Source organism: Lissotriton vulgaris, chromosome 2_1 (assembly GCF_964263255.1).
Source record: "Lissotriton vulgaris chromosome 2_1, aLisVul1.2, whole genome shotgun sequence".
NCBI lineage: Eukaryota > Metazoa > Chordata > Amphibia > Caudata > Salamandridae > Lissotriton > Lissotriton vulgaris.
In genome coordinates, this window is record NC_141687.1 from 744,121,679 (window position 1) to 744,139,321 (window position 17,643).

The following is a 17,643-nucleotide window of genomic DNA, read 5'->3' on the forward strand; positions in this document are numbered from 1 at the left end:
TTTGCATTTAGGTACCGTAAAACATATTTAGGTTTAATCCCAGGAACTTTTATCCCATTGTTTAAGGAATGCTCAGTCATCCCCACCCACTAGCTAGTTCCTGGCATAAATGTGCCACCTCAGGGTACCCCATCAGAACACTGCTCGATTTGATGAAGGTGACCTGGCAAATTGCACCAACTGCAATTAATAGCTGTGACCTGAGATAAGTACCTTACGAGGTTGGACCTCAATCCACTTGAAATTGAAGGACAGAACGATCTATGAGGTTAATGCTTTGGCGGGCTCAAAAACATAAAAAACTGAAGAGTACGTTCATGTGAAGAACCGTAGCAGACCAGTGGTGACTGGGTCTGACTGGACTTTGCTCCTGCCCTCTGCCCGAAACCCTGAAATACTCTAAGTGCTCCCCTGTGAGGTCCTGGGAGCATTAAACGTGTACCCTTTTCATTGATGGGGCACCAAAGGAAGTTTGGGATCTTTTTAAAGATTTGTTCGAGAGCATCAGAAATTTGAGGGGACTGACCCCAAAAAATATCTAACCAATAGTTCCACGAAGTTAGATTGAATTTCAGGTTTGCCCTATGTGGAGTTTTTCCTCAGAAACATCTCTTTTCAGAGTAGGACATAGGGCCTTTATCGAACTTCCCTACTTTGAGGGACTAGAGAGGCCAATACACTTGTTGTATCTGACCCAGCTCCATTGCAGTCCACCTCAAATTAAGATTTGGTCATGGGCTACTACAACCTTAGACTATCACTTATGCTTTGCACCTTCTCAAAGCACAAGTGATAAATCTTTAAACGTTACTATCTCTGGTTTCCCTTATTGGATTTTTGTTGTTCTGGTGTCATTTTGCTTTTTTTCTTTATGTTTTAATACATTGGAGTGGGGTTTTCATCTTATGTTTTCAACTTTTTTCTGTTTTGGTCATACTAAATGCTTTACATACTTTCTCTAAGTTAAGCCTGCTGGCTCTTTACCACATTTACCAGGTGCTCAACCCATGTTCAAAATACTGAAACCTTTGACTGGGCCTAGCAAAATAGTGACTTTATTACTTGTAGTGGACACCAATACATCCCCACTAATAAATGTATATCTTACAAGGGCTATTTCAGGGAATACATTGTGGAATTCCGAAAGATACCAACCTTGTTCATTTGTGGTTTTGTGAGTCATTGGAGGGGTTGTGTTTTATATATTGGTGCCACCTAGTCCCTGCAATTCTTCAATAAGCTTATGGAAGTCTGGCCACTTAGAGTTCAAGTATCAAGGTCAATGTGCATGGGGTAAAAGTAAGTACTATTCACTGGTTATGTAGCTGGGCCATTTTGGGATCTATGTGGAGGCAACTTACCTAAGGCTGGGTGTTTGTGGGTCCCTACACCAATGGCATCTTGTTTCATATGAACAATGGAAATGTTTGGTTCCTGCTAGGAAACATTTCACTGAAGAAACTCGGGCAAAGGGAGTCCAATAGAAAATAGATTTGAATGAACGGCCATGTGAAGTCAGAAAGACAATCGAGCTGGCCTGTAACTCTTTCCGAAGAGCACAGTGGGAGTGCTAATATCATGATGTAAAAGATGCTGTCTGTTTGGCGGCCTCATCCTACATCCCATGTAAGGTACACAGGGAAACTCCTGGGATTTGCATGTGGTCATTCCATCAACAGAAGGCATTTGGCTTACTGAGCTGGGCTCCTGCTGGCTTTGGTTAAATCAGATATTTGAATCTGAGCAGGGAAAACAGTATTCATCCAGTGATGGTTTGGCGCGACACAGAACCATTTGGCTCAATTGTTTTTGCGCATTAAAAGTATTGAATACCATGTACTTAATACACTGAATCCCTTATGTTTGGTACCACTAAACTATGGCAACAGTGATTAAACATTGTGCTTTTTCTTTTCGATTCCTAATGTGAGCAATCATTTCAGAATCTGCAAGCCCAATGACTGAGTCACATTTAACAGCCTTTCTGATGCTAAACACTGGGCTGGCATGTGTGCATACAAACATTATTAGTACTTTAAAAATCTGTGTTCGTTTTATGTGTACATGATAGACAATCTCTTAATTCACATTTTTGGCAGATCTCGAATACAATGAAATGTGGGCTAGCAGATGGTTGTCTGTTGTAAGCATAACCATGTTTTCTTTGTGGAAGGCTACAATACGTTTCTCGCAAATTGATTTAACACTATGCAATCTATGAGCAACATTTGTAAATATGCCGTGCTTCGGAGCTATTGACTGATGCACACATTTATTTGTAAGCCATTTGGAAACAATTGTGGTGCATAGTTAGGAGATTGCGGGGAATGCCTGCCTGAACTGTTGCTGGTAGCAAGCAAGGCATTGTTTGAGATGGAATAGGTGGCAACACGTACATTGCATTTCTTAGATCTGACTATCAAGGTCTAGGAAGCTACACCCTTAAATGTGGACAATATGCAAAGCACAAAACGAAGTGCTCGCGCCTGTTTATTTTTCACCTGGGAATTTTATACAGCAGTAGTTGTTCTCCTAAAATAAGGTCGGAACTGCCCTTCAAAATACTTTTAAATAGTAGGACCTTCGTGATTAACTTAGTTGTCGTCATATTCATATGCGAAAATGATCACCAAAGTGCGAGAGAAAAAAGCTTCATTTGCATAGTACTCTGGGAGCCAGGAACGTGGGGTCAAACCACAGACAGGAAGCAAACAGTGAACACAAGTGTTCCTGTCGACGCTTGACATGTTCTGCCCCACTAAACAGTCCTAGAAAGGCTGACTGCAGTCCCACTTTATTTCCAGATTAAGGCGGGAACGTGCAGTTAATGGATATGCTTTGGCATTTGAGATTTAAGGATACAAGTTTTCGTTAGCGGTCATTCCTGGGTCCTCTGTACAAAGAAGTTTGAAATATTGAGATTAATCTAGTTTTTTCTTAACAGTAACCCTTATTTTACCATGCATTTGTGAAGTGGAGTTCTACCGTGTGCAAGCCGTGCAAGGTCCGGTAGCACTGGATGTCCATTGTAGATAACTTTAACTCCCAAGATGAATAATTTATATTTACGTATTTTTACTGGGGTTTTCTAACAGAGTCAGAACTCTGATAGCAAATAAACCCTCCATATAACCCGATTATATTACATATATTGTTCTTAAAGAATACAGAAATAAGAAACAAAGAAATAAGAAGCGCTGAGAAAATATATTGAATATAGCTGGTCTAATAAGCAAAGGATGCAGTAGTTTGGTAAATTAATAATCGTTCATGCCTCTTAAGAAAATGTATTTGCATTTTATCAGAGAATCATTGATGCTGTTTCTTAACCCACAATATCTATATCTGCTCTGCCCAAGAGAAAAAAATTGGAAAGAACAAGTTTAAAGCTTTGGTCAACATAACTTTATGCTCATAAAAAATATTCACGATAACAAATTTCCCCATTAACTGAATTTAACCCGGTGTATGCTCATGACGGAACCGCTCCGTCATGAGCATCGGCTGAGCTGTGCTCATGACGGAGCGGTTGCGTCATGGCCCGCTCGGCGCGCCTGCGCGAATTTCGCGCCTGCGCTGAGCGTTCCATTGAGCGGGCGCGTTCGTGACGGAACCGCTCCGTCACGAGCACAGCTCAACCGCGGCTCGTGACGGAGCGGCTCCGTCACGAGCATGCGAGTGCCGCTCGGCCGCTCCATCCCCTTAGCGCTGCGGCGGAATTCCCGCCGCAGCGAAGGGGTTAAATCACTTAATTCAGAAATCAACACACACACGCATGAGGTCAACCCACTTTACTGTTTTCACATAATCATTGGCAGTAGTAGTATGAGCCTACCTCATGTACTTAAGTTACATGGGTCGCTGTTGCTGACATGGATCTTGTCTCATTTTCATTCAGGGGTGTCCAAGGAAAGTCCTTATTCCAATCCAATGGAGTCCAACATAAGTCCAAGAGGGCCAGACCCTCTTGGACCTATTGGACTGATTGGACAGATTTTCAGGAGAAGGGCCAATTAGATAAAATAGTTATATGTGGCTCTTCTATATGTTAGTTTATATTGTGTTGATATTCTGAAAATCTAGGATGGATTTAGTCATTCGGGACATACCTTGGATATCCCTGGCGTAATCGAAGCCTGTGTCAGTTTGATACTTAAATTAAGTAACTGCATGTTAACCTGTATAGCAGGGGAGTGTTCAAATGTGCAGAGATTTTGTTTAATTAGATGGGTGAAGCTTCATAGAACAGAAATGTAGCGTGCTTTATAAATCTGTACATCTACAAAGATATATACAAATATAAATAAAATTGCTGTTTTATGGCAGCATAGCGATAATGGATGATCTTATTCCAGTAATTCAATGTTGATTTCATTCAAAACATACAGAACTTTGAAAGAAATCAGTAAGTAGCATGAAATCAAAAAGATTATAGCACTCATATTTTTAATTATGACACATATTATATTTTTATTAAGCTAACTTTCCGGACTTATAATATCTCTGCCTTTAATAAGATTGATGCATAGCAAAGACAATAGGAGACAGAAGAGCAGATAAAAAAAATAAAAAAGAATTTGAAGAAATGTGAAATCATAGTTTAACTGCAATTTACATATATTGCATACTCTGAAGGTACGAAACAATCACACATTCTTCCATGATATGAAAAAAATAGACTCCTAGAATGATCCCTTCATTTTCAGATTAATAAATTGCCCTCAAGAGTGGCAATCAGAATCCATGATTTATTTTGCAAAAGCTATTCCAATTGTTGGCAACATCATTTCCAGAAGTGATCATTATGCAATTTTGATGGTAGCTGACCAAAGATTTATGATTTGAGTTATCATAACTTTAAACAAGCATTTGCAATGCAATAGGTCTCGCATTAATTAAGTTTGAGCTATTGGCATTGCTAAATATTGAAACACCAATTGCAACAAAAGTCTATAAATTGTAGGCTAAAAAATTGTATTTATTTTTGTAGCAATGGTGGCATGCTGCGCTTTAGATGAATATGTTTAAAAGTGAAGTGCGCCATTCGGCGATTGCTACAATAGATAATTGTGGATGCGTTAACAATTGATGTGTGCACTGATGGCTGTTGGTGTGTGTGCCTGTAGAAATTGTGCACTGACAGATGGTGGTGTGTGTGCCTGGTGGAAGTGCGCACTGCCGGCTGGTGGTGTGTGTGCCTGGTGGAAGCGTGCACTGATGGCTGGTAGTGTGTGTGCCTGGTGAAAGCGTGCACTGATGGCTGGTGGTGTGTGCCTGGTAAAAGAGTGCACTGACGGCTGGTGGTGTGTGTATGCCTGGTGAAAGCGGCACTATGGCTAGTGGTGTGTGTGTGCCTGGTGAAAGCGTGAACTGACGTCTGGTGGTGTGTGCCTAATGGAAGCGTGCACTGATGGCTGGTGGTGTTTGTGCCCATGAAAGTGTGCAATGGTGGCTGGTGGTGTTTGTGCCCAGTGAAAGTGTGCACTGATGGCTGATGGTGTCTGTGCCTGGTGAAAGTGTGCACTGATGGTGTGGTTGTGTATGGTTGTGTGTGTGTGGTTGTGTGTGTGGTTGTATGTGTGGTTGTATGTGTGGTTGTGGTTGTGTGTGTGGTTGTTGTGTGTGTGGTTGTGTGGTTGTGTGTGTGTGTTATATGTGTGGTTTTGTGTGTGGTTGTACGTTGTTATGTGTGGTATATGTGTATGTATGTATATGTATTGGCATTTATATAGCGCACTACCTACCCGTAGGGTCCCAAGGCGCTTCGACCGCTGCGAAACCCTTCCTGGCTTCCCTGAGAGATGGTCCCTTAATGGGTATCTCCAGGGTGAGACCAGGCATCCCCGGTGGTCTGGTGGGGCCGTTAGTGAAGATGAGGCAAGCTAATGCCCAGAGTTGCCGAGTGTGATCGCTGATCAGAGTGGGCACCGAGGCGAGAGAATTATCGAGTCCGCTGACCCTGGTCCAGAAACCTGCCGCGCCGGGAATCGAACCCTGGTCCCGGGCCGTCCTCTGCTCTCGGGTCTGCCGCCTCTAACCAGTGAGCCACACTACTGGTTGTGTGTGTGGTTGTGTGTGGTTGTGTGTGTGGTTGTGTGTGTGGTTGTGTGTGTGGTTGTGTGTGTGGTTGTGTGTATGGTTGTGGTTGTGTGTGTGGTTGTGTGTCTGGTTGTGGTTGTGTGTGTGGTTGTGTGTGGTTGTGATTGTGTGTGTTGTATTTGTGGTTGTGTGTGTGGTTGTGTGTGTGTGTGGTTGGGTGTGGGTTTGTGTGTGTGTGGTTGTGTGTGTTAATGTGTGTGGTTGTGTGTGTGTGTGTGGTTGTGTGTGTGGTTGTGTGTATGGTTGTGGTTGTGTGTGTGGGTGTGTGTCTGGTTGTGGTTGTGTGTGTGGTTGTGTGTGTGATTGTGTGTGTTGTATTTGTGGTTGTGTGTGTGGTTGTGTGGTTGTGTGTGTGTGGTTGTGTGTGTGGTTGTGTGTGTGTGCTTGTGGTTGTGTGTGTGTGTGGTTGTGTGTGGAGTTGTGTGTGTGGTTGTGTGTGTGTGTGTGTGTGTGTGGTTATGTGTGTGGTTGTGTGTGGGTTTGTGTGTGTGGTTGTGTGTGTGGTTGTTTGTGTGGTTGTTTGTGTGTGGTTGTGTGTGGTTGTGTGTGTGGCTGTGTGTTTGGTTGTGTGTGTGGTTGTGTATGTGGTTGTGTGTGTGTGGTTGTGTGTGTGTGGTTGTGTGTGTGGTTGTGTTGGTTGTGTGGTTGTGTTGGGTTGTGGTTGTGCATGTGGTTGTGTGGTTGTGTGTGGTTGTATGTGTGGTTGTGTGCGTGGTTGTGTGTGTGGTTGTGTGTGTGGTTGTGTGTGTGTGTGTTTGTGGTTGTGTGTGTTGTTGTGGGTGTGTGTGTTGTGTTTGTGGTTGTGTGTGTGGTTGTGTATGCTTGTGTGTGTGCTTGTGGTTGTGTGTGTGTGTGGTTGTGTGTGGTTGTGTGTCTGGTTGTATGTGTGTGGTTGTGGTTGTCTGTGTGGTTGTGTGTGTGGTTGTGGCTATTTGTGTGGTTGTGTTTGGTTGTGGTTGTGCATGTGCTTGTGTGTGTGGTTGTGTGTGGTTGTATGTGTGGTTGTGGTTATTTGTGTGGTTGTGTTTGGTTGTGCATGTGGTTGTGTGTGGTTGTGTGGTTGTATGTGTGGTTGTGTGCGTGGTTGTGTGTGGTTGTGTGTGTGTGTGTGTGTGGTTGTGTGTGTTGTTGTGGGTGTGTGTGCTTGTGAGTGTGTTTGTGGTTGTGTGTCTGTGGTTGTGTGTGGTTGTGTGTGTGGTTGTATGTATGGTTGTGGTTGTGTTTTTTGTTGTGTGTGCTTGTGTGGTTGGGTGTGGTTGTGGTTGTGTGTATGTGTGGTTGTGTGTGTGGTTGTGTGTGTTTGTGTGTGTGGTTGGGTGTGTGGTTGTGTGTGTGGTTGTGTGTGAGGTTGTGTGTGTGGTTGTGTATGTGGTTGTGTGTGTGGTTGTGTGTGGTTGTGGCTGTGTGTGTTGTGTTTGTGGTTGTGTGTGTAGTTGTGTGGTTGTGTGGTTGTGTATGTGGTTGTGTATGTGGTTGTGTGCGTGTGGTTGTGTATGTTGTGTTTGTGGTTGTATGTGTAGTTGTGTGGTTGTGTGTGAGGTTGTTTGTGTGGTTGTGTGTGTGGTTGTGTGTGGTTGTGTGTGTGGTTGTGTGTGGTTGTGGTTGTGAGAGTTGTGTTTGTGGTTGGGTGTGTGTGGTTGTGTGTGTGGTGTTGTGTGTGGTTGTGTATGTGGTTGTGTGTATGGTTGAGGTTGTGTGTGTTGTGTTTGGAGTTGTGTGTGTGGTTGTGTGGTTGTGTGTGGTTGTGTTTGTGGTTGTGTGTGTGGTTGTGTATGTGGTTGTGTGTGTGGTTGTGTGTGTGGTTGTGTGTGTGGTTGTGTGTGTGGTTGTGTGTGTGTGTCGTTGTGTGTGTGTGGTTGTGTGTGTGGTTGTGGTTGTGAGTGTGGTTGTGTGTGTGGTTGTGTATGTTGTGTTTGTGGTTGTGTGGTTGCGTGTGTGTGTGTGGTTGTGTGTGTGTGCTTGGGGTTGTGTGTTGTTGTGTGTGTGGTTGTGTATGGTTGTGGTTGTGTGTGTGTGTATGTGGTTGTGTGTGTGTGAGGCAGCCAGCCACCCTGCACCAGCTGCTGAAGGCAGCTAGTCACTCTGCTTCTCTGCACTGGCACGATGAGATGCCATTTGCTGAAGGCAGCCAGTTACCCTGCCTTGTTGCACTGGCACGATGAGATGCCAGCTGGTGAAGGCGGCCGGTCACCTTGTTTCTCTGCACTGGAATGATGTAGGTTCACAAATGTTATCACTTCATTCCTCCCTGGTGTCCCCTCAAGTCTTTCTTCCATCCCCATCCTCACCATGAGAGCCTGAGAGACTGAGATTAAATGAGTGACTGGTTGAGAAGGACAGCCTCTGCTGAAAGCAGGGACAGAATGACGAGGGGAGAGATAACCCATGTAGTAGAGGATGGCAGTGCCACTAGAAGACAGTGGCAGGAGGAGTCCACTAAGAAGCTGAGAGCTTCTGGTGAAAGGAAGAACAGAGTGACTCAGAGAGGGAGAGACATCCCATGGGGAAGGCAATTAGGAGAGACTGAAGGGGTGAAGTGAATGGAGGAGAAGTAAGAAGCAGAGACTCTAGTAAAGGAAGGGACAGGGTGACCAGGAGAGCGCACAGACAGACTGGAGTGGTGGTGGGGAGTGCCACAAGGATAGACTGAAAGACTGAGAAGAAATAAGTGACCGGGTTAGAAACAGAGAGCCTCTGGTGAAAGGAGGGAAGGGTTACAAGGAGACGAGAGAGACAGCCGCGCATAACCAGTGTGCAGCATCCCCAAAGGACACGCCCCAGCTTCCCAGCCACAGATCATAGATCTATTACATTGACATAGTGTACCCCCCACTTTAGCAGCTAGAGTGGGGTGGGACTCTATGTGTACCTGTTTGCAACTTGGCAGATAAACGGGCAACATTAACACAATAAAGAAGAAAAAAGATGGGCTAGTAGTAGAAAAAGGGAAACGGATGGATGGATGAGCTGGTGAAAGAATGGGTTGCTGAAAAGATATATGGATGAGTGGGTGCATGAAAACATGGATACATTTGTGAGAGGATGGTGTATGAGTGGGTGAAAGGATGAACACTGGGTTTTTGAAAGATGAATGGGTGGCTAGAAGGATGCATTTGTGGGTGGGTGAAAGATGGATGGCTGGGTGGATAGAATAATGAATGAGTGAGAGGATGGTTGAATAAGTGGGTGAAAGGATGGATAAATGGATGAGAGGATGGTGATATAAGTGGGTGAGAGGGTGGTTAGATGAATGGGTGAGAGGATGGGTAAATGTGTGGGTGAGAGATGGATGTGTGGGTGAGAATAGATGAATGGGTGGGTGAAAGAATGGCAGAGTGAAAGGAAATGAGAGGATGAATTGATGTGTGAAAGGATGACAGAGTACATGAAAATCTGGGAGAATAGATAGATAGATAGATAGATAGATAGATAGATAGATAGATAGATAGATAGATAGATAGATAGATAGATAGATAGATAGATAGATAGATAGATAGATAGATAGATAGATAGATAGATAGATAGATAGATAGGACAAAATTACAATCTAACCTTAAAGCTCAGCATGCTACAGTTGCCTGTTTCGCGACAAACAGCAGAGCAAAAGCTGAAATAAAGTTCTCAACCTTGTAGAGTTGTGGGATACGCAGCATTTTAACAGGAATATGTTGGTTTAGCTGAAACTTTGCCCTGGATGGCCTGAGCGCGATGTTGGCTCGTCGCAGGAAAGTGGTATTCTGTAATCAGACATTCCAGCGATAAGGAAGCCAGACTCTCCTATGACAAGTCGCTGAGAGATGCGTTTCACACATTTTCTTTAAAAACAGTAAAAACGCAGCGGAACAGAAATGGAGACAGGAATAATTTGCTTTCAGTTTGACTGCCACTTGGTATGAAGGCAGGAGGCAATGAATGCTCGGGTTCGCATCAGTGCTAAAACTCTGGCCGGCTTCTGGTGGGGGAAGGCAGGAAAGTGACATGCGCTGCGTGGGCACTGCTTAGGGGTGGGGGGGGGGGCAGATCAGAAAATCCTATTTCAAAGCCCTGCTCCGGATAGTACAGCGTAACGCGGGGTTGTTAGCTGTAAGTGCAAGCATTGGCCGCAAGACTCACTGAGAACATCAAAGTGGTCGAAAGTGGCCGAAAGGGGAGAAAGGAGGGGTGAGTGCAAGCCGAGGTGACAATAAGGGCCGCGAGACGTATTCTGTGGCGTGGGAGGGGCAAGCAACACAGAGGCAGAGGGAGCCAGCGATGCGGAGGAAGAGATAATAAAAAAAACATCTTATAAAGAAAATAAGAGCCGGCAGTTTGACATACTTAAATTATTATTGATGGAGAAAATATGTTGTTTGGAGAAGTGGCGATGCAACTCCCGGACTTGGGCAGCAGAGAGGGCAGACAGCGAGGTCTGGTGCCACGATGCCCGATACCAACTATCTCCCTGTTCGAAGGCAGTGGTGCTCTGTGAACTGGAGGAAACACATCCACGTTGAAGAAAAAAAACACGCCCGTGAGTGGTGCACATGCCACAGCGAGCCATATGTGTTTTCATTTATCGCGCCCGTGACTGGGCATGATAATTGAAACCACATGGGCTTTGGTGCGCGTAACATATACCAATAGGCCATGACCGGAGCAATACGTCCGCCTTTGGCCTATTGTGTGCTCTCGATCACGGAACCCAAAAGGAAAAGCACACGCACGAGCGTGTGCGATTCCAGGGTCCGTTTTGAAACCCCCGGACAAATGGGCTCTCGCCCCTGCGCACGCACTGCTGCGCCGTGCAACGCAGGGCGCGAGCCCCAAAGAGTAGGTGCAATTTTATACACAGGTTTAAATCTGTAATATTAATTTATTTTCCCTCCTTTTAATATGATTTATAAGAAGTATGAGCGTCAATGTTTATCCTCGAAATTAGCAATGGGCAGAGCTCGCTGAATTTGATATCAAAACCCCTAAGATTTCGCAGAGTTCATCCCAGCAGCTGGAAATAGGCATGTCGCACTGCTTGCGCTGTGATGTAGTGACGGTAGCTGAAAAATCATGGCATCACATGGTGCGAAAATGGCACATCTACTCAAATTGATTTTGCTGCCGCTTGAGTATATTTTCAATTCGAGCATCGGCCTACTGACCGTGAACGGTTGTGACCGCCCGCGTTGGAAAAATCTTGCCAGAGGTCCTGCTAGCGACCGGATATTACACTAGAGGATGCCAAATCTTACTTGTGCTTGACAACTTACCATTCTGGAGCCGCATGTGAGAGAAAATTGCACCACACAGCAATTGACAGAATTCAACTTGAACTCCAAGTTACAAGAGTAACACAGAGCCACCAAAATTCTGCCAATTCCACGTGCGGAACGGAATATTCTGTCCATCCCTATGTTAAATATATATCTCACAATTGATGACACGCATTTAACATGTTTTAGAACTAAGCCTCTAGTGGAGGGTCTGTAAAGTCTAGTAGCAGTACGGAGAAGTGCATGAGCAGGATAAAATGGTAAATACCTTGACTTGTGTCCCCGGACTAGTCCCTCGCTTTTCAGTTTTTATTCCAGTGGGTGAGGGAGCCCCTGTTGAATTTTGAGGTTGTGGCGTTGATGGCATCTTTGATCCAGGTGACATCTGCATGCTGGCCAATTGTGCTGCATAGAACTGCTGTTAATTAGAGGGATATGAAGAACATTTAACATTGGAAAGTAGGAAAACCACAACAGTCACAAGTGAATCATTTTAGATGATTGTTTAAAGGCTATTTCAGCTATTGTAGTAGCAAAAATTAACGATGCCTGCTGTGAGTGTCTGGTGCACAGTAAATGAAGCAAGACCCACCACCTTCCCCACAACTGAAGAAATATGTCATGGATTTGCTAGTAGAAAGATTCTGTTCCCTGACTGAAACCCCTCAATTATATATCGAACATGATCTCAAAATCTGACAACATCCAACCAGAAAGCTGTTTCTAAAATTAAAGAATTGTTGACTGAATTTTGCACAGGCATAAACGTTAAAGAGATATGCGTTACCAGATTGAATAGTAAGTGGAACACTTGGAAAGCATATGCACACATTTGGGAAGATGTTCTAGAGGCAGCCAAGGCATCTCTCAGTGGTGCTTAATTTGAACCTGTGGTTTCCGGTGCTCAGCACCAGCTTTTACTCATCAACACTGCTGCTGTTCATGAGCACCAGTTAAGGACACATTCATTTACAGGGAGATTAAGTGATTTTCATAGAATCACGCGATGTTGAGCCCACGCCAAGACTCAAACTTGGTTCCCCAGCTCCGAAGTCGACAGCTCTGGCCATTACACCACATCCTCTCCCCACTCTCATGGTTTGAAGTTATTTGTTTTAGGAGCAATGGGATGGTGCAAGCTGCCTCCTGACGAAAGCTCAGGGAGTCCTATTTTTTTTTTTAACAAATGAACCACTGTCTCTTAGTAGGCTAGACTCATTGAAAAAAAATTCCCAGCAGCTCCTGCAGATAGTGGCTAAAATGTTTCGCATCACTTCTCCTGCACATCCAGGGATGAGACTTCCAAATCAACTTGAGATTAAATATTTCATAGGGGTTCTGGATGCTCCACACACCAACTTGTCCCTTTAGTGGTGAGATATTGCCACATTGAGATGAGAAATGATTCTCATGTATATGGAAACGAGTTACACATATTTGCTCCATTCAAATATCCATTTTAGATACTGGCCATCTATTTGTATCACATTGTTTGTAAACCTTCCATAGGGGGATCAATAATTCTATCACATTTCAAGAGAACACTAAACCTTCTACTCCATCAGCACAAGCTGCAAGTCATCCTTTGGTTACAACCCTCAGGTTCACCCAGGTGAAAGAAGTCCAAGCTCTTCCCACCGAGCCTTGTCCTCCTCTCGCCATCACCCATATTTTCTACAAGACCCATCTTTTTCATCAGTCTGTGGAATGGATGTTCTCTTAATATGTAATTTCATCCATACTACGCAATTTGATACCATATCAAAACATAATTGAGTGATATACTAGCAGAATAGTAAAACATAGTTGCATTATTTGACTGACAGCTCACTTTTGACCTTGACTTACAGAAAATAAAAACCGTATAATGTGCTTTAACCCCCATTAAGTTACCACCAATAGAAACATCAACCTCTAAACATAAAATGTAGTGGGAAAAGATCCTACTGAAAAAGAACTGAAAAAAGGGAGCACAGAGAGTGTTTAATGAATACCTGGACATGTATGCATTGCATATATTGCCAGCATATGGAAGGGTATTTAATGAGTGTTTTCAAATGAAGACAGAAGGCAATTTTTAGAAAGATAGTAACAGACAGAGACAGAGACAGAGAAGGCCACTCGTTCGATTTCTGTTGCAAACAGAAATGGAATATATTTCATTGTTCCCAAAAAACAGAAAAGAAATACACTGTTTAGTTAAACCAATTAAAACACCCCCCTTTCCAGTAAGTAGAGTTGACGTTAATCCTTTTCACCTGCCTAACTCTTAACACAATTTGTACCATTATTGGAAAATACGTGGGCTGTACATAATTTCCAGCAGAACTATCTTTGAATTGGACAAATAAAACATTCCGAAATCAGAAACAGACCTCTTGGCACATATAATTAAATAAAAGTTTAAAAAAGAACAATTTACCGAGCCAGCTGTGCTTATGTCATAATTGCTGCTTTCTTTGGAAGACATTTGCTACTATAACAACCCTCGAAAGAAATTAAAGTTACACAATAATGTATATTCAGTGACTCAGTGGCTAGACAATGGCATTCGTAAGGCCTAAGTCACAAAGAGAGATTGGTGTATTTTTCTTTAACAGTGGATATTACATGTTAAATGAATGGCATTCATTTATCTGTGGATATAATTCTTCAATCATTTAGGTAAAGTAACCAAAGGGACTTTCTTTATCACCAGTCATCCATATATTAATTGGCATTTACCATCCATCAGATCTGGCTAGTAATAATGGCCAATACTGAATCTGGATAGAAGTAATTCACCACAATGATTCTGGCTAAAATAAACTACCCATCATGCTTCTGGCAGAAAATGATCACTCTTCACAGAACAAATCTAGAACCATTATCATCATCATTGGCTTTGGTCAAATTCCTGAAACAATATATAGCTTTTCAGGATCTTTGACTTTTCAAATGGGGTAAAATCTAAGCGCCACGGACACCCTGACATCTTTGAAACGACTTCATGTGGTTGGCATTTTATAGCTGTCTAAAAAAATAGAAATGCATGTTTTAGTCAATTCCAATTGCTTAGTGAAATAATACTGTTTTATCCCCCAATTTCTTCTAATGCCTGCATGGGAAACGGAAAAATAAGGTAGTTTATAAAATAAAGGACATTCACCAAAAAGAAAGGCATAACATGACTAAATTTTTATTTTTCAAAATGACCCCTTTTTGAAGGATATTTCCAGCTTGTGTGTCTTCACATTTGGAAAATGAATGCCTATGAAATTTCCATCAAGTGGATATCTCTGCATCAAGTGATGTGATGATAATTAGCATTTGGACAATTAATCTTCATTTTTTGTTTCTCCGTTGATAAAATATTTTATCTACAGAAAAATACCAATTTCTAACAACCCTAAGAAATTTGGGAGTACACCCTCCTACACCCAACATGGAAATACAATTACTCCTCATGGAACAGAAGTACATTTACACAAACCTACAAGTACCTGTGAATACACACAAATAACAGTAAGGCCTCCATTAAAAATGCCTATGAACCCACTCCTGTCTCTGAATGTGCTGTTGCGGACATTTCATCGCAGTGGCAGATTACCTGTAGTGTTCTTACAGATCCATTTGATTTTTGTCCCCACACATAAATACATTTACTCTAAACAGTTGATTGAACATCATTTTATATATTTGTAAATTTAGCCAAATATGTTTTGAGCATTTCTATAGAAAGGTTGTTAGTAGGTTAATAAACAGTACAGAGGTGATTATACTGCCTGTGAAAATGTCAGCTATAAGAGGTAGGATGTGAAGAATGGGCAGATGTAAGTGGAGCAATACATTTCCCAAAAGTTTACATTTAGCATTTCAGGGGATATTCTCAGTTTGACACCCATGTTGCGCACTAAGAAGGGCACTTTCACTGTTTCAGATCCTTAAGAAGAACAGCATATTTATTGAGAGGTATTTTAAAGTGTTTAAGGAAAGAGTTGTCTTTCTCACTCCTTATGGGATTCTGTCAGTTCAGTGTCAGTGCGCCCCCAGGGTGAGTTAAGGGAATGTGCTGCTTTACGGCAGCACCAGGAGGAGGCAGCAGAGATACTTAGTAAAGCTAGGAGCAGCAGATCAAGTGTTTTAGCTGAAATGAGAGCCTAGGGGCAAAAATGCACTATTGCCTGTAGTGCTAATAATCCTATCAATATTCCTGGTAAGCTGTATGGAGAAACACACCTCTATTAACCCATGAATGATCATGAGCTGATGATCCTATACTGTGAAATGAGGGCGGAATGTGGGAGGGGCACATTGGTCGTTGATCTATTTGGTGCTCCAAAAATGGATAACGTTTGACACTAAAACCAAATGTTACAATATAAATGACCCTTTTAAAAAAATATGATCACATGTTTCATATTGTCAAATGAGACTGAATGAATTTAAACACAGGAGCATCGCCCCACTGGCTCAGAGCTAGCAAGTGCAAAATAAAACAATATACTATATTTGTTTTATTTTTCATTTGCTGGCTCTGAGCCTGCTTGTGCAGGGCGGGGCGGGTCAGGGCATGGGGGAGGAGAGGAGGATTGCTATGTGCACTTCTAAATGCGCATGTGTGTTTGGACAGCCATCTCAGGCTGGCCAAACATGCATGCACACTTATGTTTCTCGAACCCAGCTGTATGGAAAAGCCCGGGAGGAGAAATAGCACAGACTCTCTGTCCTGAGCGGAGCATCTTCTCAGCACACTCAGGCCAATCCCCATGCTGCTCTCCAGCGCGGGTTTGCACAGAGAGTCTCATGCTGCCCCAGTGCCTGCTGGGACCAGGAAGCAGCACAGCAGAACCCCGAAGCGCAAGTTGTGATGCGTCTGGCAGCCTCAGGTCGGTGGTTTTTTTTTTATTATGTATTCCCCCCCTCTACCCCTCCCATGCTCCCCCACCCTCTACACCAGCCCAGCACCTGTTCATTGTGTCGGCAATCACAGTTTAAACATTCATGCGAATGGACATAAATGATGATGCCCGGTATCTACTGTTAAATAAATTCACGTACAGTGCATTTTGCGATTTCCTCATTCTTTTACATAACATTGGAATACTGTTGCAGGTAAAGAGAGGAATGAAGCCGGAAACAAAAAAGGAGAAACTTTTAAACTTATTTCCGGTGACGTCAGTTCAGGGGAAAACTAAATGCAATAAGGACAAGTCCTGCAGTCAAGTCTTGATCTCACTTCAGCTACAGAAATCATTAGTCATTTCAAATGCACATCAGCGTAGGGATCCCAATTCAAGCCTGCGAGGATTAAGCAGGATGGTTTTTATTTGTCCAGTACTAAATAACCTATAAATCTGCATGTTCTAGGGACTTAAGTCATAATTAACTAGCATAAAAAGTCTCAGTTTTTTAGGCATACGTATGGCTGCTTCAAAGAGCAGTGAAATGGGTCTTAGCAGAGTAACCCAAGCCAAAGCAGGCTGATTTATTGTGACTAGTGTCATAATAACAAAGGCTGTTACACTGATTAGGCAATGCAGTCATTCATTAAGCGCTGGCATATTTATTACAGCCTGCCACGCTCAAATGAACTCATTTTCTTTGTTGAAATATAAATGATGAATGTACCATTCATGGAAAGAGATAGCAGGTCTGGGGCCTGGAGCTGAGATTTGGGAGCACTGTCAGCAGGTGGTGAGGGGTGCATGCATGTTCATGCCAAAGTTATATTTCTACTGCACCTTGCAAGGGATTCATCATATTTTTGCTCTTATCACATTAGTTGGCTGGCACTAGCCCCTTTTAAGATCGTTTATCTCAAATAATGTCAATTGCATCATACTGATGAGTCCTAAACAATGAGAAACTGAAGTCCTTGTGGAACTTTTTCAACAGCTGCCAGGGGACAAAGGCCCTAAATTTATATTAGTAAAATATTTCGACCTTCTAATTTAAGCCTCTGAAACTACAAAATTAACACTTCCCGATGAAGAGTTAAAAATGCACTACTTGCAGCTTCGGCCTTAATTTCAGAGAGACATTCCTTCATAGGGCTTGATTCACAATGGGCCTCTGTAGTCCGGTCATGGGGAGTCTCTGCACTCAGGGCCGAATCACCGCTAGGAGAATTCTCACTGCGGAGATTCTGCCCCGAATGTGGATACTTCCACAAGACTGTGGGGACTTCACCATGAGAGGGGAGGCCCTCTCATGGTGAAGTCCCCAGTAGTTAGGATCTCAAACCCATGAAATCAAGATCAATATAGAAACCTAACTGTAAATGTAATATCTATATATGCTATTGCCATGCAATGCC

At 43.0% G+C, this 17,643-nt stretch overlaps 1 protein-coding gene across 9 annotated transcripts in view; it reads right to left on the reverse strand.

Moving 5' to 3' along the window:
- Nucleotides 1–17,643, reverse strand: part of SOX6 (SRY-box transcription factor 6) — a 790,083-nt gene that overhangs the window by 140,780 nt on the left and 631,660 nt on the right. For 8 of the 9 annotated variants that reach the window (XM_086956030.1, XM_086956034.1, XM_086956033.1 and 5 more), the window contains one exon: nucleotides 11,614–11,763. In XM_086956030.1, coding sequence (XP_086812156.1) covers nucleotides 11,614–11,763 — 150 coding nt within the window. The remainder of the gene's footprint in view (nucleotides 1–11,613; nucleotides 11,764–17,643) is intronic. The other variant, XM_086956031.1, reaches the window with a different exon arrangement.